A 23,947-nucleotide genomic window follows, 5' to 3' on the forward strand; every position below is an offset into this window, starting at 1 on the left:
CTATCAAGTGAGTTGAACTCATTTGTATGTTCTCACAATCCATGAACATATGCACAGTAGGCGATATCAGCGTGAACACTTTCCATATTTATGCTAAGATCCCGGATACATGACATTTAGACTTATGTCTGTTGCCGTGTTTCAGAGGGCATGATATGTGGAATCCCACCGTTCCCGTCAGCGAGGATTGTTTGTATTTGAACGTCTGGGTCCCCAGAAATATCCAGACACAAATGACAAAACTCACAACAATGGTCTGGATTTACGGAGGAGGTTTTTCATCCGGGTCCTCCGATCCTGACGTTTTCGAAGGATCCTTCGTTGCGGCCACTCACAACGCTATCGTTGTATCAATGAATTACCGTGTTGGCCCCTTCGGTTTCCTCAACTTGGGGATTCCTGAGGCAAGTGGGAATGTAGGTCTCATGGATCAATCATTGGCTTTGAAATGGACTTATGAAAATATCGAGGCCTTTGGAGGGGACCGCAACAAAATAACAATATTTGGAGAGGGCGGAGGATCCGCTTGCGTGAGTTACCATTTGCTGGCTCAACCGTCGTGGGACTATTTTTCCAACGCCATTATGATGAGTGGCACGGCTTTGTGCACATGGGCGTTCCAGTCGCCAAAGAAAAGTGTGAAAAATGCCAAAATGTACGCAAAAGAAGCTGGATGTGATTCGGAAGATGCAAAGGAAATCGTGACATGCCTTCGTCAAAAAACTCCAGATGAGCTAACTTCTTTCGCACTGGACTTGCTGTTTTTCAAACCCACCGTTGATGGCAGCTTCATCACCAAATCTCCAGAGAAATTACTCAAGTCTAAAGATTTCAAGCGCTGTAACATTTTATTGGGCTACACGTCAAACGAACAATCTTTTTTCATGTCATTACTAGACAAGAGGTTCGGCCGAACCAATACCGACGAACCACTTGTGTCCGTTCCAGAAATTAGAAACCTAGTTAACAAAGTTACTCTGGCCGACTCCCCGATAATAACCAACTCAAGTCTAGCTTACGACCACCTCATGCAAGTTTATGTCCACGGCATTCCCAGAAAGCGACGCGATTCCAATTTCAAAGTGCTTGAAGCTATGGTTGGTGACCACGACTTTAAATGTCCTATAATTCAACTCGCAAGAGCGTATGCCGCCGAGGATCTTGGCGTTTTCTTATATCGTTTCCATCACACATCTTCTACCAGCCCCTGGCCAGAGTGGATGGGAGTGATGCACGGATACGATGTCGAGTTCGTGTTCGGAATGCCGTACAATAGTAGTGGGGGTTTCTCTGCCGAGGATAAGCGGGTCAGCAATATGCTCTTGTCGTACTGGGTAACCTTTGCCAGCACTGGGTAAGAATCATTGTCATAATCACTTTATTTCGTGGCGAACCATTGGCTATGAAAAATTTAAAAGCATTAAGCATATTGACAAATTTAATACTGAAGAAAGTCATCATGATCTCTGAGCTCTGAGATTTGTTGTGCTTTATTGTTCATTAACCTTACCGCAGTCATATTGATTAAAAACTCAATAAAATGGCATTAAAAACCAATCAAATAACTATAAAATTTTTTTAATTTTCTACAGAAATCCAAACATGGAGAAGTCCGGTGTCAGAATGTGGCGCAAATTTACGGAATCTGACCAGGAGTACACAGTCATCAAGTCTGGCCAGATGGAAACAAAACAGTATCCCAGATTCACACAATGTTCTTTTTGGACGGATTTCGTACCTGTGTTAGAAAATCATACAGGTGAGTAATTCGAGGATAGATAATTAGTATCGCACGAATAAATGATTAGTCTTGCGCCATACTGGAACTATTCCAGCAATACAGTTGCAACACTATGTGTGTGAACGGCCGGAGTTCAACCCTAAGCCGCGTCACGTTTAATACTTTGCATATACTATATAGACTTCTTCACTGAAACAATAAACGTGGTGTTGGGGGCGTTGGGAGGGGGGGGGGGGGGGGGGGTAGTGACTGGATGAGGGGACATTGCTGTCGAGTCACCAAAAGGGTGACTTTGTCATTATTGTTTGCTGTCAGATGTGCGATGTTCTTGACATTGTTATTCAATTTGTGTCCTGTTTTATTTCTCTACAGTATGCTATATGTCGCGTCTTTATCTATCTTCCAATGCTGTAAAAGGATGTATTTTTCATTGTTGTAATAGTGTGGTATATATGGTGTATTTCTCATTGTTGTTCAGTGTCGTATGTATGGTGTCTTTACGGTTGTTGTCAAGTCTCGTATGTATGGTGTCTTTGCGGTTGTTGTCAAGTCTCGTATGTACGGTATCTTTGTCACTGTGGTTCAATGTTGTCTTTGTCACTGTGGTTCAATGTTGTTTGTATTGTGTCTTTGTCATTGTTGTTCAGTTTCGTATGTATGGTGTCTTTGTTATTGTTGTTCAGTGTGGTATACATGGAATCCTTGTAATTGTTGTTCATTGTCCTATGTATGTAGTGTTTGTCAGTGTTGTGCAGTGTCCTATATATGTAGTCTTTGCCAGTGTTGCGCAGTGTCCTATGTATGTAGTCATGCCCGTGTTGTGCAGTGTCCTATGTATGTAGTCTTTGCCAGTGTTGCGCAGTGTCTTATGTATGTAGTCTTTGCCAGTGTTGCGCAGTGTGCTATGCATGTAGTCTTGCCAGTGTTGTGCAGTGTCCTATGTATGTAGTCTTGCCAGTGTTGTGCAGTGTCCTATGTATATAGTCTTTGTCAGTGTTGTGCAGCGTCCTATGCATGTAGTCTTTGTCAGTGTTGTGCAGTGTCCTATGTATGTAGTCTTTGTCAGTGTTGTGCAGGGTCCTATGTATGTAGTCTTGCCAGTGTTGTGTAGTGCTCTATGTATGTAGTCTTGCCAGTGTTGTGCAGTGTCCTATGCATGTAGTCTTGTCAGTGTTGTGCAGCGTCCTATGTATGTTGCCTTTGTCAGTGTTGTGCAGTGTCCTATGTATGTAATCTTTGTCAGTGTTGTGCAGTGTCCTATGTATGTAGTCTTTGTCAGTGTTGTGTAGTGTCCTATGTATGTAGTCTTTGCCAGTGTTGTGCAGGGTCCTATGTATGTAGTCTTTGTCAGTGTTGTGCAGTGTCCTATGTATGTAGTCTTTGTCAGTGTGGTGCAGTGTCCTATGTATGTAATCTTTGTCAGTGTTGTGCAGGGTCCTATGTATGTAGTCTTTGTCAGTGTTGTGCAGGGTCCTATGTATGTAATCATTGTCAGTGTTGTGCAGGGTCCTATGTATGTAATCTTTGTCAGTGTTGTGCAGTGTCCTATGTATGTAATCTTTGCCAGTGTTGTGCAGGGTCCTATGTATGTAGTCTTTGCCAGTGTTGTGCAGTGTCCTATGTATGTAGTCTTTGCCAGTGTTGTGCAGTGTCCTATGTATGTAGTCTTTGTCAGTGTTGTGCAGTGTCCTATGGATGTAGTCTTTGCCAGTGTTGTGCAGCGTCCTGTGTATGTAGTCTTGTCAGTGTTGTGCAGTGTCCTATGTATGTAGTGTTTGTCAGTGCTGCGCAGTGTCCTATGTCCTATGTATGTTGTGTATGTTTCATTGTTGTTTAGTCTCGTGTGTATGTTTCAAAGTCGTATTTATTTAGACTTATTTATTTGATTGGTGTTATACGCCCTATAGGAACTCTATATAGATTTCTCCATGTTGGCTTCACATACAATTCTGTGAGCGAATAGCAGGGGGATAGAATTGTGCATTTTAACGTTTAATAAAATCTCCGCAAGACATTCTTTTGAGTAGCATAGTTTGTTTTATTGAGTAGTTTTACAGCTCATCAAGAGAAAATAAATTAAAAATGTTTTTCCAGGATTCTTTTCATTTTAAATTACATGGATCTCATATTTTTTTGTAGAATCTACGGCTCTTGCGTTAGCACGTTGTGCAGGGACGCGGACTGGTGCAGCTGTCCTCAGTGTTCTATTATCAGTCATGTTATCCGCCATAATAGCCTCCAGAAATGGATGAAAACATCTTCCGGCGTTTTCACTGGTACCTTGTCCCACCGCTTGATGAGATGCGTGCGAATAAACAGTTGGTTGTAGAGGTGGGAATGTTAATCAACGGCTTCAACTGCCAAGTCTGTGGATGTAAAATAGAATGAGTAACATCAAGAATAAACAGAAAAAGATTTTCGGTATTCAGTAATTTCTAAACGCTGATGGTATTGTCCATAAAGCCCACCTTACAATTTAAACGTTTGGACGCCTTGAACTAAAAAATAAATTAAAGAAAATAAATGTATTTTTATTGCATTTTTCTGCAAAGTGTCAAGCACTTTACCTTGTGATGCCTACTTGCATTTTCAGTGGTCTTTTTCTTTCAGGTAACAATATTCTACGTCAACGATGAGATGTCAATTTTTCGTGCATGCTGTGCTGTTTGGTTTGAGCGTTAATGCCATAGAGAATTAACGTATTTCCATGCTTTAATACACCTGAGAAGGTGATCATGTTTTAATAAAATTTCTGTAATAATGTAGAGTTCTGTTATTTATTATTTACATTTCCTGAAATCGCAGGATAATAATAACAATATGAAACAAATGGTTGTTATTTCTTAAAAGGGAGTATGGCTATATAATATGGCCTAATATATAGGAAATCAAAAAAGCTTCTCGGTTTTCTTCAGGTGTAGAAAATGGCTTTGAAGTACAGATTTCCTGTGGACCCAGCAGTCAGTCCGGAAATGAAAACAACTCTGTTTTGAGTACAGCCCGAACTGGGAGCGATAAGCTGTATGTTAATCGTTGACTTCACTTACGAATATTTCCAGCCATTGGCATAAAACATGCCCAAAAAGGAGGGGCTATTAAAATATATAGATCATGCCTCAGAAATGGATTTTTTTCATGTATTTTATGCACAATTAATCTATCTATAAATATCTATTCATATTTAATATGAACAAAATATATAAAATAATTCTCATCTTTAATGTAATCATATACGATATATATTCATTTAAAAGATATTTGATACAAAAATACCAGTAGAAAGATCCAACATTTTGGCCATGCAGCACGCAAAGCATTTATAACCCTACGTTTACGCTTTATCTAGCGTTGACACTAAACGTAACACTTACAGGAATGCTCTGAAACACTTGTAATCCTTGTGTTCCACTATATGAATGTTGAAAATAATTGGTAATGGACTTAGAAAAGCATTTATACATTTTCTAAAATGTTAACACTGCATTTAACACTTTACAAAATGGTTTGAAAGTGTTGCAATCTAAAATTATTCTATATCAGGTTAATACTTTTAAGTGCTGTGTTCCGTTTCATAAATGTTAAAAATCTTGCAATGTGACGTCATGTTACAAGGAGTAACTAGTCACCACGTTGCGTAACATTTTAAAGTGTTAGTACTCTTAATTTACAGCATGTTAAAAAAAGCATCGTTTTAACACTTACAAAGTTCCCCTAATCTAAGTTTTGCGTTTTAAGATAATGAGTAGACTGATACTCCGGAAATGTGAACTATGTTGTAATATAGGACAAGAATGCAGACAAGAGGCCATACTTCATCCTTTACGTGTGACTATTTGCCAGATATCACTCTGTCGTTGCTGCCCTCTCTATCCTGTACGTCTTATATTATATTATTTTTTATTTATTATTGTATTATTATAGTATTATATTATTTTGTATATAACACCTGTGTGTTCCATCGTAGACTTAACTTATACTGAAGCAAGTCTGTACCCGTCATAGCGCAAGCACCGCTCTCTTCTCTCATTTAACATCACTGTCAGCAACTAGCTAACTTTGTACGGAAATGTTTTGACAAGGTCAAGGTCATTGGGGTAGGAAAACACTTTATCTTTGTTACCCCTCACACTTGATAGATGTGTATTGCCTTTCATTTAGCCGATACAGAACATGATAACTAGAGGGACGTGCAGTGTTTGTATTGATGATTGTTTGAGTGATAACATAAGCGTGAGACTAAGCCTTAACCAGCTCATATGCGTTATGCAGCGTAGAAAAGTCAAACATCGTCAAGCAGCTGCCATGTTGTGGTTCAAAAACAGGCGCAATCATCGGGTAATGCACAGTCCCTGTACGTTTTTCTCACAAAACACTACAACAATAGTCATAACCTCTTTTAAGGAGTTCAAATTCAATGTTTTTCCTTGTGTACTGTGTTCGTCTTTCCTTGTGTTGTTTTCTTTATTTTTGGCACGACCTGTGCTATACTCCCTTGAGATGAACATTTTCATAAACAGGTGACTTACACAATACATACTGGAGATGATTAACTTCATAACTAGCTGACTTACACGATACACCCTGGAGACGGATATTTTCAAATCTACCCTTGTACCCGTGAAGGTAACCATGTTTCCTCTACTCACCAGAGAGACGGAATTCCTCTATCAAACCGTATTTAAACTGTACTTCACACATGAGAAAATTCGGCGGTTTATTCCAGGTGCCCAGGTTTCCTCCAGGTACCCAGGTTTCCTACAGATACCCCGGTTTATTTCCCCACCCATTTTCCTCTACCTGTGAAACTGATCACTGCTGTATAAGTGAAATATGCATGAGTGTGATGTTAAACGTCAATCTACCAATTAATACTTACAAACTAGCACCGGGTACGTCTTATCCGGGCACAGTACGGCGGCCAATAAAAACTGTCCATGATACTGTTACTAGAGATACGATTGCTGAATAGGTGATCATGAACGCGAAACCGTACCCGCCTAAACGAACGCGAGCATAAACTGTACAAGCTATTGGTCATCCCTGCATTCGTGATGACGATTTGTGGACAGTACACGTGTATTAAAAGAGAACACTAGTGAATCCGGAATGAGCCTGGGTCGCCATAGGCGGGAAATGGCACCTCATTATTTTGTCTTATTTTTGGGCCATGCTTAAATAGTTTCCACACCTCTCATTATTGACATTCCACATTTGCTTTGTTTCCTCTTAAACTGAAAGAAAATTAAATAAGACTCAGTCGGACCACAGAAAAATTAAAAAGTTATAAATATATTGAAAACTTTTTCATCAATTTTAAAGGGCGCTAAAACATTCAAATGTTTAAACTCTACGGTAGGCTTTATCAAGACGAGTGTTTATGTGGGTGAATATAATGCTAAAAAGGTGGTGTGACGACAGATTACCTTGCCATTACCTTTGGAATTCATAAAACACTTTTGATTGCACAGTTGAATTGATTTAATATAATTAAAGACGTACAGTAGAGAGTAAAACCAGAGCAGGAAAAACAGTGTGGCAGGTGAAATACGGTCTCTTTTCAGTTTATCTCCGTCAGGGCTTTATTGTAACTGTTGATGTAAATTCATAAAGAGTAGCAATTTACATGCCCCCTAACACATGGCTTAAGCAATGAAGTTAATTGCAATATATTAGACTTCACCAGTTTAGAATTACTCAAAATGCTGTGTTGTCATCACATTTAACATAAATGCATTTCAAGAAATATAAAAATACGAATAAATTCACTATTGCATATAGTTTCCTGTAATCTACATGGGGACCTCTAATCCAACTTTGGGTTGTGTCTTTCTATAAGCTGGCCTTCTACTCTATAAAAAAAAATGCATTTCGTCAATTCATTGTCTACTTTACGGAAGTTGTATTCCAGTCTAATTACCCCATAATATAAAATTTAACATGTGTCACCATGGTAGGTAGGTAAACTGACAACAGGCCGGACTGTCATGATTACGTGTGATCAATTGCCAGCAATCCCGCTGTGGTGTCGCAGCTCATGTTTTACTCTGCATGTTGTAATCCTGTACGTTACTCCGAGTGCTATGTGAACCAGGGGACTCTTGCACAAAGGGGTCGTAAGCCTAAGTTGATAGTAAATCACTAAGATTACGATAGTAGACTTTTTTTTCCAATCGACACCATCATGCACGAAGGGGTTGTAAGTTGTAATAGTAATAACTTACAAACAAAAACGGCCGTACATAGGAAGGTCTGGCAGCCACCTGTGGGTTTTCCCCGGGCTCAGCCCGGTTTCCTCCGACCACAATGCTGGCCGTCGTCGTATAAGTGAAATATTCTTGAGTACGACGTAAAACACCAATCGAATAAATAAATAAATATACAAGATCGACTCAAATTAACGTTAGATACAAATCCTTGATTTAAGCAGACTGTTAGCGTGTTATTTTCGACTCAGGCTGCAAACACGTGCAATTCAATTGTGCCAGAAGGTCGCTGCGAATTGTGTTGTTGGCTGCTGAAACAATATAACGTAGATGAAGACAACAAAAATATGCTGACTGGTAGATTTCCCATTTGGACCAGTCGAAGTTGACGCATGTAATCTCTTACAGTTCCTTTGTGCAAACGGCGTGACTTATTTTTACGATCAATTGTGAACTCAGTAGTAGTCAGAAGTACATATACACTGTACAAGATGTAAGCATGAACACTTTCCATATTTATAGCCTGATCCCTGATACCTAATATTTAGAGTTATGTCTGTTGCTGTATTTCAGAGGGGAAGACATGTGGAATCCCACCGTTCCTGTCAGCGAAGATTGTCTGTACCTGAACGTCTGGGTCCCCAGAAATATCCAGAAAGCCATGAGGAAACTCACAACAATGGTCTGGATTCATGGAGGAGGTTTTACATCTGGGTCCACCGATCTTGACGTCTACGACGGATCCTTCGTCGCGGCCACTCACAACACTATCGTTGTATCGATGAATTACCGTGTTGGCCCCTTCGGTTTCCTCAACTTGGGGATTCCTGAGGCAAGTGGGAATGTAGGTCTCATGGATCAATCATTGGCTTTGAAATGGACTTATGAAAATATCGAGACCTTTGGAGGGGACCGCAACAAAATAACAATATTTGGAGAAAGCGCAGGAGGCGCTAGCGTGAGTTACCATTTGCTGGCTCAACCGTCGTGGGACTATTTTTCCAACGCCATTATGATGAGTGGCACGGCTTTGTGCACATGGGCGTTCCAGTCGCCAAGGAAAAGTGTGAAAAATGCCAAAGCGTACGCAAAAGAAGCCGAATGTGATTCGGAAGATGCAAAGGAAATCGTGACATGCCTTCGTCAAAAAACTCCAGATGAGCTCATTTCTTTCGCACCAAACATGTTGTATTTTAGGCCCACCGTTGATGGCAGCTTCATCACCAAATCTCCAGAGAAATTACTCAAGTCTCAAGATTTCAAGCGCTGTAACATTTTATTGGGCTTCACGTCAAACGAACAATCCTATTTCATGTCAACATCAGACAAGAGGTTCGGCCGAACCAATACCGACGAACCCCCTGTGTCCGTTCCAGAAATTAGAAACCTAGTTAACAAAGTTACTCTGGCAGACTCCCCGATAATAACCAACTCAAGTCTAGCTTACGACCACCTCATGCAAGTTTATGTCCACGGCATTCCCAGAAAGCGACGCGATTCCAATTTCAAAGTGCTTGAAGCTATGGTTGGTGACCACGACTTTAAATGTCCTATAATTCAACTCGCAAGAGCGTATGCTGCAGAGGATCTTGGCGTTTTCTTATATCGTTTCCATCACACATCTTCTACCAGCCCCTGGCCAGAGTGGATGGGAGTGATGCACGGATACGATGTCGAGTTCGTGTTCGGAATGCCGTACAATAGTAGTGGGGGTTTCTCTGCCGAGGATAAGCGGGTCAGCAATGTGCTCTTGTCGTACTGGGTAACCTTTGCCAGCACCGGGTAAGAATCATTGTCATAATCACTTTATTTCGTGGCGAACCACTGGCTATGAAGAATGCAGCGTAAATTTAAATTTTCTCTTCAAGCATTAATATTGTGTTGGTTTGTTTCTTCGCTTTCGCTATCTGCAAGTGCATCCATAATGCAAAAATGGTACCTTTACCTCGGAACTCTTTCTGGTCATACAAGTGCCTATAATATACGATTTATCTATATATGTACGGGGGCCTTCGTGGCTCAGTTGGTTAGCACGCTAGCGCGGCGTACTAACTCAGAAACCTCTCACAATTGCCTTCGCTGTAAGTTCGAGTCCAGCTCATGCTGGATTTTTCTCCGGCCGTACGTGGAAAGGTCTGCAGGAACCTGCGGATGGTCGTGGGTTTCGCCCGGGCTCTGCCGGGTTTCCTCCCACCATAACGCTGGCCGCCTTGGTGTAAGTGAAATATCCTTGAGTACGGCGTAAAACACCAGTCAAATAAATAAAGACATGTATATATTTACGTCTTGTGATATATTATTTACCTCCTTGTACTTTGACCTGCCGCGTTCATTTTTTTGGGGGGGGGGGAGCAAGTGACAGACGAAAAAAAAGTGACAGCTGAATTTTAGCTTTGGATACATATTGAGAAATTTAGTGCTGAAGAAAATCATCATGATCTGAAAGTAATTCTGAATTCTTGTTACCTCTGATTATACGCAAATATTTTAACAGAACATATAGTCGTAGTGTACACAAATATAATTCACTCATCCGGTCGGACACCATCCAAGCTTTGACCGTCTTGATTTTGTTCTTTTCTTTCCGAACGTTGTCGAGAGCAGACGACTAGAAATGGTGGTTAGCACAGTTTATGGATGCGGTTTGTACATTTGTGTTGTGACGCAGAAATGATCTGCATTATTCACAATTTTTGAGGTGATATGAAGTCAAAGTTTCTATCGGGTTAAAGTAAATATGTTTTGTGGTGCACAACAATGACATGCTGAGGACAGCACACTTGAAAGAAACGAGTTGTAGGTGAGCGAATGGAAGAGTACAGATCTGTACCCTGATGATTAATTTCAATTCGGTCGAAGTCCTTTTGTATATCACTTATCCTCCACTGTTTGATTTTTTTTTTTGATTGGTGTTTTACGCCGTACTCAAGAATATTTCACTTATACGACGGCGGCCAGCATTATGGTGGGTGGAAACCGGGCACAGCCCGGGGAAAACCCATGACCATCCGCAGGTTGCTGGCAGACCTTCCGACGTACGGCCGGAGAGGAAGGAAGCATGAACTGGTCTTGAACTCACAGCGACCGCATTGGTGAGAGGCTTCTGGGTCACTACGCTGCGCTAGCGCGCTAACCGACTGAGCCACGGAGGCCCCTTCCACTGTTTGAGACTTCAGCGATAGACCAGAATCGAATGACATAGTTACTGCTTCTGTGAACGTCTGATATATGAGTTTAATTTGGTTTCCACCATTCATTAACCTTACCACGGTCGTACTGGTCAAAAGCTAATTAAAATGGTATTAAAAACCAATCAAATGACTACAGAAAGTTTTTATTTTTCTACAGAAATCCAAACATGGAAAAGTCGGGGGTCAGAGTGTGGCCCAAATTTACGGAATCTGACCAGAAATATAAAGTCATCAAGTCTGGCCAACTGGAAACAAAACAGTATCCCAGATTCACACAGTGTTCTTTTTGGACGGATTTCGTACCTGTGTTAGAAAGTCATACAGGTGAGTAATTCGAGGATATAGTATTCGCTTTGCATGAATAAATGATTAGTCTTACGCCATATTGGCGTCTTGTCATTGTTGTAATAGTGCTGTATGTATGGAGTCTTTTTCATGTTGTAATAGTGCCGTCTGTGTTGTGTATATTTCTTCGTTGTCCAGTGTCGTATGTATGGTGTCAATGTAATTGTTGTTCATTCTCGCATGTATGTAATCTTTCTCATTGTTGTTCATTGTCGTGTATATGTAACCTTTCTCTTCGTTGTTCATTGTCGTATGTATGTAATCTTTCTCATTGTTGTTCGGTGTCGTCTGTTGTGTGTGGTATGTTTCACTAATGTTCAGTGTCTTTTGTATGGCTCAGAGTCGTGTTTATTTATTTAGTTACTTATTTAATGATTTATTTGATTGGTCTTATACGCCGCGTGGGAACTATATACATATTTCTGTATGTCAACTCCACATTCAGGTGTGTGGGAGAATACTATAGGAATAGGATTGTGCCCCTTACTATTTAATAAAATGTCTACAGGATATCTTTTTGAGTAGCATAGGTTTTTTACTGAACAATTTTACAGCTCATCAAGAGAAAATAAATTAAAAATGTTTTTTCCAGGATTCTTTCCATTTTAAAGTACAAGATCTCAAATTTTTTGCAGAATCTACAGCTCTAGCATTAGCACGTTGTGCAGGGACGCGGACTGGTGTAGCTGTCTTCAGTGTTCTATTATCAGTCATGTTATCCGCCATAATAGCCTCCAGAAATGGATGAAAACATCTTCCGGCGTTTTCACTGGTACCTTGTCCCACCGTTTGATCAGATGCGTGCGAATAAACAGTTGGTTGTAGAGGTGGGAATGTTAATCAACGGCTTCAACTGACAAGTCTGTGGATGTAAAATTTTGGTACTTATTATTTCGACATAAGTTTTATGCGCTTTTGCAAGGAATAAAATGAAGCTAAAATACGTATTACCAAATCAAACATTGTCTTGTCTTGGACAGTTAAACCAATTCAGTACCTCATGCTTACGTAGTCACTGTACGGTTGTGGTTTGACAGGCCATTTATTCTGTGAAATTCGTTCAAAATGATAAAGGTTTTTTGTAAACCATAGCTTTTAGCTTTAGCCTTTTGTTAAGATTGGAGGGAATTAATGCAAGCAAAAAATTTTACAAAAAAAGAAAAGAAAGAAAAACACGCATCGTTTTATTAGAAAATACTTTTAGTAGAATATTTTACAGCTGGTATTCCTCAGTTAAAAGCTCAGTGCATTCTACTATGGGTTTTTAAAGAACAGTTGTTTATTGAACTGAATCAAAGAAAAGAAATAGAAATACGTACCATTTGAGGACATGGGCTTGTAAAGAACATTTCTCATTGAGATGAAGCAAAGATTTCACAAACTTTATACCTGGCATAATTTAGAAAATTTGTAGCACAAACTACTTTCAGTCTTTTGGCCGTATGTTGTTGGTTTGTTTATACATTTAATCCATTATGTATTATGGGCGTTTCAGTTATCAAAATTGAAGTGGGCCTAGACCTCTTACCTTAAAATATCATTGTCCTATGTCACAGGCATTCGTTTAATAAGATGTAAATTTTTGGTGCATGCTGTGCTGTTTGGTTTGAGCGTTAATGTCATAAGGATGTACTATTTCCGCCCTCTAACACACCTGGGAAGGTGATCATTAGTAACATGTTTTAATACAAAAATTCTGTCATAATGTAGAGTTCTGTTGTGTATTCTTTGCAGTTTTGGAAATCACGGGATAATGATAGAACTGCCTTATTTTGTGAGTAATGTAAGTTCACTGAACCGTTCTCCCATTGAGTAACGTTGAAATTATGGACGTGGGGCGCGGTTCAAAGAACATATTTTCAGTTCGGCAGTAAACAATTAACATACGTAAAATATATGTGAATAAGTACATATGCACTTGGGCACATGTTTTTATCAAGGCAAGAGATATATAACTGCCATTGTGAATGTAATGATAAGCAATGTATATTCAGGTACATATAATACAAAAATCCGTGGAAAAGTATCCAACATTTTGGCGATGGAGCATGGAAAGTATTAATAATACTAAACTTACGCTTTCTAACTTATCACTAAAATACTTTCAATGTGTTGTGAGCTCAGTGTTAAAAACCTTGCAATATAACACTGTATTACAAGGAACAAACAATTATTACCGTCTGTAACATTGTTTAGATGTTGGTATTCACATTTTACAGCCTTTGAAATACAACGTTTGACACGAAAAATGCTCATACATTAACATTTGGTTGTTAAGACTGTAGGTAGACTGATAATTCTGAAATGTGATGGGCTCAAGTGAAATCTGTCGCAATATAGAACTTTTTATGTAACGTCTTGTAATCAGTAATCGGTATAACGTACACGTCCATCCTGCTCACAGCGCAAGCACCGCTCTCTTTTCTAGTTTAACATCACTTTCAGTACTAACTAACTTTGTTCGGAAATCTTTTCGCAACGTCAAGGTCAGTGGAGTAGGAAAAAACTTTATCTTTGTTACCACTTTTACTGGATTTAATTTTATCCAGAAGATACAGAACATGCTAGCATCGATTGAGATACAAGGTGTTTGTAATGGTAATTGTTGATTGCTTGAGGGGGCATCCGTGACCAAGGTGGTTAGCGTGCCATCATCCTCTCACCAACGCAGTCGCTGTTAGTTCAAGTGGAGGCCATGTTGACTTCCACTAATTAAAAAAATAAACAAGCTCACGTGCGTAATATGTCGTCGAAAGTCAAATTTGTGAAATGGCGGTGTTGTTGCAACAGCTCACTTAAGCCTCGTGTAATGTACAGTTCGTATACGTTTTTATCACAAAATTCTGCAATGTGAACCAGAACCCGTTCTGACGAGGTCAAGGTCAGGGTTTTTTTTGTGTATGGTGTTTGCCTTTCTTTGTAACGTTTTCTTTATTTTTGGCACGAGCTATGCCCGTCTAGTGCTGGCAAACAGGTCCTGGCAAACAAACGGGTATTACCACGACAGAAGCAACTAAACAGTCGTTTTTAATCTTTGAATGTTTACTAAGTGGCTTTGAACATACGGACAGGTGTGTCTTACGGTTGGCGTCTATCCAGCATGTTTAGCATTGAAGGTGTACTTTCACATCCACAACGACTTCTCCAAGTTAGCATTCTGCAAAATAGCCACCTTGTTGTGAGATGAGAAAAGTAGCTCTTAGTTTATATTCGGCGCGAACAGGTTATTGGCGCTCCGAGAACTTACTCTGTGAATTACCGTAAGTTAAAAGACTGCAAGATGAAGGTTAAAACTTGAGCACCAGCGTTGACAATGCGATAGTTGGCAAATGGTTACACATAAGGCAAAATACGACCTCTTTATACATTTACCTCAGGTAAGGTTTCATTCTATGTGTTCATGTAAATCTTTGGTAATGACTGCTTTCTACATTTGACACTTACATGGTAAGCTTGGACCTACATAAAATCAGCGTAAACGGAAGGAGTTAAGCTGTTACGTTCAGTAAAGTGCACCTTCATATCCCGTCCACCTGCTGACAGCTATCGCATAGTCCAGCGAACCTTGTTAAAATGTCCACACTCAGTGTGTCAAAGTGTCAGAATGCTGACACTGGTAGTTAACACATGAGCTCGGGAATGATGGAATGTTCAGTGGGAGGAAGCGAATCTGTGGAACAACAAGATTCGAAAATATTCCACCCTGCTTCAAAATGTCACTGCACGAATTGTATGTAGACATTATGCCGTGTAAAACATTAAGGCAGCTCAATTTCGGGAGTAACTGGGAATTCATTAGTGCTTTCACACATGGACAAAAATAACAACAATTCATACAAGTACATTCTTTGAACAAAACACACCGGGGCCATACGTGGGAAGGTCTGCCAGTAACTTGTGGATGGTAGTGGGTTTCCCCCGGTCTCTGCCCGGTTTTCTCCCATCATAATGCTGGCCGCCGTCGTATAAGTGAAATATTCTTCAGTACGGCGTAAAACACCAATCAAATAAATCAATCAATTAATCAGTCAATCAATCAAAAAACACCGGATCAATATAGTCACTGCCTCTACAAATACGTTACTTCTGTAACACCATTTTTAATCATTACCATATTGATCCTTATCTATCACAACTCTGTTGCTTAGCATTTCTGCTTCACACATAAGTTTTGCAGACTACAGACAAATGTGCACATTTCTAACACAGTTCACTGCATAGAACCGCGAGTTCACGAGTTCACCCTTGATCCTTAAGGTCATAGGTTCGCGTCCACCTCCCGCTGGTTTCTGGCCAACAAGGCGATGGTTGATGTATTCGGATTTCCCTACATCAATAACCTTTATCTTTATCATATGAGTGAAAAATTGAGATACAGCGTTAAATACCATCCAAATAAATCAACCTGTTTTTGATTTTTCTTCTGTTGAATTGTACATGTAACAACTTTACAAATGTGCATCTTTATGTATAAAACAAACTTTTAAAAGTTTAAAACAATACACAAGAACCAAGAGCAATATCACATTATCAGTTAACATAATGACCAGCTATATAAAAAAAGAAGAGTTATCGTGCGGAAAACCAAGAAATCCTTTACCCAAAGAATCATTAGTTTAACAGGTAAAAATGGGCTAAAAAGCACGTATGTATGATTGGGGTTTTACGTCGCTTCACAATTTTCAGTTGTGTGACGACGAGGAGTCAGTAGGTGTGTGTAGATATATTGTATGTTCTTGTGACAGGGCGAGTCTATGACGCCAAAGTGCTGGCGCTCTTGAAGTACCATGCCAAAGGCATCAGACTGGAACAAAATGCATCATACCCACCCCCACACGCTGGTTTAACACCAGTGATCATCCGTGTACTGCCTCTCTTCCAATACTATGTATACTGTCCTTTTCTCATTATTGTGTATAATCACATAATTCTATTACTACACGTATTGGACTAACCGTTATGTCATAAATCATGTTTTCTCTATTTCATTTCATTGGTGTTTTACACCGTGTTCAAGAATATTTCACTTATACGTCGGCCGTAAGCATTAGACCTTTAGTTAGAAGTTAGAAGAGGAACGTGTAACTTGTTATTTCAAACTAGAACTAGTTTATCTATTCTAGGTTGAAGTTAGAAGCTAAACGATGACCTTGCAACTTCAACTGAAGGCCTCTAATTACGGTGGGAGGACGTAAGTCATGTCGTAGTGACGTCTAATAAATTGGAACTAGTTTACCTATTCTACGTTGAAGTTAGAAGCTAAAAGTTGGACTTGCAACTTCAACTGAAGGTCTCTATTATGGTGGGAGGACGTAAGTCATGTCGTAGTGACGTCTAAAAAAATTGCAATTAAATATCACTGCAATTTTTGGGGCCTGGTTCTACTCAATACATGGTGCTAGAGGGCGCGTAAATTGCTAGGAATTATATTGTGTTCCTGCATAAACCAGGATTCTGCTGGTGGACTAAGCATCCCCGAGGGCGTGTAATTTGCTACTATATATATATATATATATATATATATATATATATATATATATATATATATATATATATATATATATATATATATATATATATATATATATATATATATATATAGATATAGATATACACGCGCGTGTTTTCACATAGGCTGTAAGGTTAAAACTTGAGTATTTACAGCTGCTCAGCGTGGGTTATTTTCTGCACCACTACATTCTGGTAAGGTATGCGTGCCGACAGTTTGTCACAAATCACTAGCGTAGTGTTAGGCACGTTTTCCTGGTAAACAGCAATGTGTATGTTGTTACCAGATAAACTGCACCACCACGGTCGCATCCTTCGATTAGCCGTATTCATTAAGTAGAGGTATATCAGTATGAAGATGCCTGGATGCACTGCTTGCAGAAGCTTTTCCAATGAGCCGCTGTTATCCACCTATTTTCGCGAAATACAATATGCGTGTTTTTTACACACAGGATATATACAAACTTATGAACAAAGGAACCAAGAAGCTTCTTTTAAGTTAGGTAATATCGTCGAAAGTCTAAATGATATTGACCAATGAGCTCCAAGATTCCATGTCTGCTCTCGCTGACAGCAATATTTTCCTACTTTATATACCGTCTTAGTTCTTTGGTAGTCTGTGTTGATTCCGGAATTTTGACTGTTGCGGTCCTTGCGATTATTATAATTAAAGACGTAGAGCATTCAGCGACGACAGTGTGATAACTCGCAAATGGTCACACGTACGGCGTCTTGTGAATTTACCTCTCTCAGGTCAGCCAAGATGAGCCGGAAACGTCCACCTCGGTTGACGGCTTGTATTCGAATGTCTGTTTCGATATAATAGAATCCACAGCTTTTAGTTAATATCTTTGCCAGATTCTACACAAGGTGTGGTGACTCCCTCACTCACATAGCTCTGCTCGAGTTCTTCGTCACAAATATTTTTAGTCAAACATTCTTGATTATGCGGAGATCCTGGACTTCACCGGACCTTTACAAACAGAAGCAAATCTTGCAATAATTACCGTCCTCTACATACACGAATAACAAACAATATATACCACAGCTTTCAGTAACAACACTAATGGTCAGGAATATTTCTTTATTTGATCTGACATTTAAGAGCTGGCGTTGCTATTAACGCAGTTGGAGGGCACAGTTGTTTTTACGAGTGAATAAAATTCCTCTCTTTGTAGATAAATTGCAGGTGAAATTATTGAGCTTACACTTTAGGCTGTCCCTGAACACGTTTTTTTTATACGTTGTCAATTACCGCCAATTAACCCTCACAAACAAACTTCAACCCATTTTCAAAATGGGTGGAAGACTGAAGATTGATATATCCGACCTCCATCTCAAGTACTAGTATCAGATGTCCAGCTGCTCTTCTTAACTGTTACTACCACACTGCGGCTATATACAAATTTATATATTCAAAGTGTCACTTGCACCCGACAGTCGCGAATTACATAACTGATCAACAACTGCACAGAATTTTAGAAAGGTAGAGAGAAAACAGCTCAACATCAGATGCATTTCGTTTCTTTCCTGCTCTGAGCATTGAAAACAAAGGCTTCCTGAGGGGTTTATATCACTCAATAATTATAAAAATCAACTGTGTAACCAGGAAATTTAGAAACTGATATTTTTTCAAATATGATATATTAATCTGAATTGTAATTTTTTTTTATATTTTTGTTGTATTTCCCTTTAAGTAATATCTATAGATGAGTGCATGTTTATCAGCCTTTACACTTAGGTGAAGAAATGTTGAACTGAGGTCTCCTGGTACCGCCTGCAAATGGTGTTTCCTATATCCACACGCTGAATGTGTACTGCAGACTCTCTGGAACGCGTGCTTGGTCTGAGATCTTTCGTTAAAGCAATTAACTAAGCTTAACGAGGTCTCGTGTAAAGTGAACGGGTGTCAATCATTCATACTCCGCAATTTTTGACGCCATGTTTTTTCTGGCAAGTTGTGAACCTCTAAACCAAAAACGGTGTCAAACCTCGCATCATTGCTACCCCTTTGTAAAGTACATCTCTATAAATCTGTGCTCTCCACATATTCTTCGGCATATTTCGACATTCTATCTTCGGGTGGTTTCGTACCCGGTCCGCAGTTCGACGTGACCTCAACGTACTGGTTGCCATAGTGTCGATGTCTGCTTTCCTCTCCATTGTAACTGTGCTCCACCGTCGGCTGTGTGACGTGTAGATTCGAACCTCTGACGTCACTTTGGAAACTGACCGTTCTTTTACGGCCTGTCATCCTAGGATTGTCCAAACCGATCTCTGCGGAAACACTTGGTAGCGTGTTTGAGCGTTGTCTAGCTGCTAAGCTGAAAATACATTAGTAACAATAATTTAATGAAAAGCCTCGTTACAATGTCAGAACGTATCTCCTTGTAACCATTGACGTTAACCCCCATTTTCAAGAATGACTCAGTTCATCAATGGTGTGCTAGGCTACTGTTTATGTACGTAAATCGAACGTGCTAGACAGAGTAATTTTCTACTATTTACCATTTACATGATCAGTTAGATTAACGCCATAATTGAGGTAAACTGACCTAAAGGCCGTATTTCACCGGTTACATGTGACCATTTGACAACTATCACACTGTCGTAGCTGCTCTGTTTTTACTCTCGATGCTGTAGGACTTTCATTATATTCTATGTGATCACTGAGATTAATTCCACTTTTTACAGATTGCCTCAGAAAAGTTTGAAAGTTTTTACCGGCTCATGTTTACGAACTACCAGATTTGGTTTTGCTGTAAGTGTATGATTGCGTTACATTCAGGCACAAACATAGGCAGATGGAGTTAGTTCTGAAATCCGGACAAACGGCTGATATACCGAAGCGCTGACTTTTTAGAATCTACATCGTACATAGGAAGGTCTTCCAGCAACCTGAGGATGGTCGTGGGTTTCCCCCAGGCTCTGCCCGGTTTCCTCCCACCATAATACTGACCGCCTTCGTATAAGTGAAATATACTTAAAAAAATAATAAGTTTTAGAATATTAGTGTAATTTTCAGTGTATTTCTCCTGTCAAGTGTAACTCACATTTTTCGCTGTGATTCCTCATCCGACTTCTCCGGTTTGTTACAGTAGCAAACAAGGGCAATAACCATGAGCAGTCCTAAAGCACTGCCGACACAGGCTAAAATGATTATCTCCTCTTCGGCAAGAGCAAACCCATCAGGGGGCGCTACAACATGAAAAATTTCTATCCATGATCGTACAAAATTTAGTACGCTCAATGTCATGAAGTACTTTTAGACTGTTTCATTTGTAACTTTCATAGCTATACGTATTAAAGATCTATGTTTCTATACCAGTGACAGTTAACCTAGTCGATATCCGTGTGGAACATGATCCATATGTCCAAACTTATTGTTTACTCATACCCTGTCAACATATTTTCACATTTTGATTTAAGTGCCCTGATTAGGGACATGGTCTGTTCCTAGCCCTATGTGGCCTCTTCAACTCTTCTCTTTATACTGCGCTGGTGGAGTATCGTAGCCACAGGGTAAACCAATGGTAAACCGTACACCGATTCACGCCATGTTCGATAAGTCTTTTCTAGACGATGGCTACAGCCCATAAATGGTATCTACTTTGGCTTTTATCTCTTAGTTCGCCCGCACACACAACATCGGTGTAAGGTATATCATTGGTTGCCCCTGTGGCTGCGAAATTCCGCCAGCCCAGTATAAAGAGAGGAGTTGAGGTAGGCACCTGAGGCTAGTCTTCTGGTTTCCATGCTCGGCAGACATACAAACCAGAAGACGCTGTAATTTAAAAGCTAAAATATCCATTTTTTATCAGTTCCAGTCAAGTGTTACGCCTTGGTCTTCATAACTATTTTACAGTCATACTATAAAAAATTTATCAACTCAGATCTATAGTCCGTTTCGCGTGTCGAAACAGCCATTATTTACGCTGTATTTTCATATACACTTTTGTATTACTTACAACGGAAAACACAGCCGTACATGAAAAGGTCATCCAGCAATCTAAGGTTGATCATGTGTTTCCCCCCAGGATCTGCCCGGTTTCCTCTCATTATAATGCTGACCGCCGACGTATAAGTGAAATATTCTTGAGAACAACGTAAATCTTCAGTCATATAAATAAATATAATCAATTATCCATCTATAATAATTACATAGTTATTACGAATATGCTGGTAAGTAACAGAAACCAAGGAAGAAACATGAAGATACTGAAAGTTCTATTCAAGCTGTGTTCATTAAGACACGTTAAGATTGTTATAAATCAAAATCTTCAAGAATTTTCCCCTTAGGATAGCCGTTTTATCCCCTGGTGTCCGGGATAAAACACCGATTTTCGGCAAGTTACCCATAAACTTTCTTAGTACATGATAATGGAAAGCAAGCGGCCATGAACGAGCGATGGACTACGCAAGCGGCCAAACGATGACCCAGGAGCCGTTCACCAATGCGGTCGCTGTGAGTTCAAGTCCAGACTTCCTCTCTGGCCGTACGTAGGAAGGTCTGGTAGTAACCTGCGGATAGTCGTGGGCCTACCCGGGCTGTGCTCGGTTTCCTAACACCATAAAGCTGGCGGCCGTCGCATAAGTGAAATATTCTTGAGTATGGCGTAAAACACCAATCAAATAAATAAATAAATCATAACGGCCCCTGGTACAGTGAGAGAATGGTAATGATGAAAATGAAGACGATTCAGCGCAACGTTCACAGTTAACTTAAAGCACAAGACAACCTTTTAAATCGTATCAGCTTTATACTTGGAGATCTGAGAAGTTATAGAATCAGGAACTCACTTGTGGTTGTCGTAATAGCCAAGGTTGTCTTTTCCGTCGAGTTGCTTGGTGGTAATACAGGGAACACTGGGTACATTGTGTATTCTGAAAATGTCACCAAAAACAATTTTTCTTTGAAGTCTATCTGTCAAAACAGATATTTGTATACCATTCGATAACCAATAAGGACGTTCCAGGTCAATAATCGCAAGGTCAATTCCCCAAAACGACGTATAACACAATGAGCAAAGAACTAAAAGAGTATATAAACTACGAAAATAAGACGGAATAAGACAAAGAGAAGCAGTCGACAGTTTTCAATGATGCTGGAAAGACGCAAGGTATGTTCTATGCAATTGAGTGAAATCAGTATTTAAATTGCGTGCCATGCTAGAATATCAGTTGTCGATTGAGTTCACATTTTACATAGTGGATCACCTGTTTACATTTTACACAGCGGATCATACATGTCTGCAATTTGCCTATTATTTTTTCTCTTGTAACAATTCGTTTTATTTTATGCTGGTTTTTCCATTAATATTTCTCCTGACATCTGGACAATTTCAACTGAGCTGCACTGCAAATAAACCCTAGTTTACAGTTATCTCTTTCATGTACTTATAATTATGGTATGGAGTCCACGGACCATGATCATACAAGTATGTAACATTTAATTTCAGAATTACGTACAGTAGACATAAACATACACGTGTCAATACATAGACCAATGTGTTGGGGAGGAAGGGGGGGGGGAGAGAGAAAGTATAATCTATGCATATAGACAGAGCGTCCAGAATGTGGCATTCTGTTTCACGATTGTTTCTAACTTCGCTTAGACGGACGCTGAATTACATCGCCACGTCGGATATATAAACAGTTGCAACCAAAACATATACATATTTTGATTATCAGCAAGTTATACACTAGCATGGTACACGATCTGAGTACTGATTGCATACATTCGACTATATAACATTCGTACCCTCATTTCAACATCATTGAAATCTGTTCACTGCTTCTCTGTGCATGTTTCCGTCATAATTTCGTAATTTAAATACTTTCTTGCTTCTTTAGAACCAGAGTCAATCCTGGGTTGGGTCACCCCTAAAACCTTTAAAAAGAGGAAGTTGTAACTTCCTTGCTTGGCGTTCAGCATTAAGACTGGTTGACCCGTATCAGTATAATAGCTCACGCAGGGCTGCTTACTCGCCTTCGATAAGTCATCTCGGCGAAGCAGCACTAGATAAAAGAGTGGTGGAAATCCGTCCTGCAACAAGGAAGCACATTACATACACTCTAAGGACTCCTTCGTTATCACAAGACTGAAAAATTTGTTACGACTTTAAACCCCAAGCACTCGCTTACTCTAAACATTATACTAGTAGGCTATAGTCCATTTATTTTAGGGAGTCGCCTATATTCAGCTGTCTGTACAATCAGTCATACTCGATACCAGAATTGCCTTTACTCAATGACACGTAACAATATAAGCTGTACAAATCGGTATGCTGGAAGTCCATACTCTTCCAAAGAAAATGAAGTTAGAGCATTTTTTCTAATTTATAAGGTTAAACTCCAAAAACCTTGAGTCGACACCAAGACGTCACTGCCTTCGGTGACGTCATAATTATTCAGAAATAGGTGGCATGACATGTCAATGTGTAGAGCTTAGGTTGTTACTCGTCACTGGCTAAAGGCCATTTTAGGCGCTCAAAATAGACTATAGCACATGTAATACGACTGTGTCCTGGGACTGGTCGACATTTATGAACTTCTCTGTGTCAGACACGGCCCCAGCTAAACATTAAACGCTACTATATGTGATATTTATTTTATTTATTTATTTGATTGATGTCTTACGCCGTACTAAAGAATATTTCACATATACGACAGCGGCCAGCATTATGGTGGGAGGAAACCGGGCAGAGGAAGTTGCTGGCAGACCCTGTGTGCGATAAAACTGTGTCATGGTAGTGTTTGGCTCACTAAGCTAAAGCGTTGTTGAGGGCCGCTGCTGATATGGCGCTGGATTCTGTCACAGGCTCGAATCCAGCTCTCGCAGGCTCGGCTTGGGTTTTAAGTCGAGAGGCTCACCAGGGCGATGGTACTTGTATACTATCCAAGCACTCCGGGTTCCTCAGCTTTACCCGCCTTACCCGCCGTCTTAGAAATAAAAATTA

At 39.8% G+C, this 23,947-nt stretch overlaps 2 protein-coding genes across 2 annotated transcripts; both read left to right on the top strand.

Moving 5' to 3' along the window:
* The first annotated feature begins 251 nt into the window (after positions 1-251).
* On the top strand, positions 252-4,347 carry LOC135463042 (acetylcholinesterase-like). Its single transcript, XM_064740362.1, has 3 exons — positions 252-1,354; positions 1,593-1,759; positions 3,881-4,347. Exons 1-3 carry the CDS (start codon positions 252-254, stop codon positions 3,991-3,993), a joined length of 1,383 nt encoding a protein of 460 aa, XP_064596432.1. The 3' UTR covers positions 3,994-4,347.
* Positions 4,348-8,413: 4,066 nt separating this feature from the next.
* On the top strand, positions 8,414-13,185 carry LOC135462645 (acetylcholinesterase-like). The gene is made up of 3 exons (XM_064739871.1): positions 8,414-9,726; positions 11,293-11,459; positions 12,116-13,185. The coding sequence occupies exons 1-3, from the start codon at positions 8,528-8,530 to the stop codon at positions 12,226-12,228; spliced, it is 1,479 nt and encodes a 492-aa protein (XP_064595941.1). The 5' UTR covers positions 8,414-8,527; the 3' UTR covers positions 12,229-13,185.
* Positions 13,186-23,947: the final 10,762 nt, after the last annotated feature.

This window comes from Liolophura sinensis, chromosome 2 (assembly GCF_032854445.1).
Source record: "Liolophura sinensis isolate JHLJ2023 chromosome 2, CUHK_Ljap_v2, whole genome shotgun sequence".
NCBI lineage: Eukaryota > Metazoa > Mollusca > Polyplacophora > Chitonida > Chitonidae > Liolophura > Liolophura sinensis.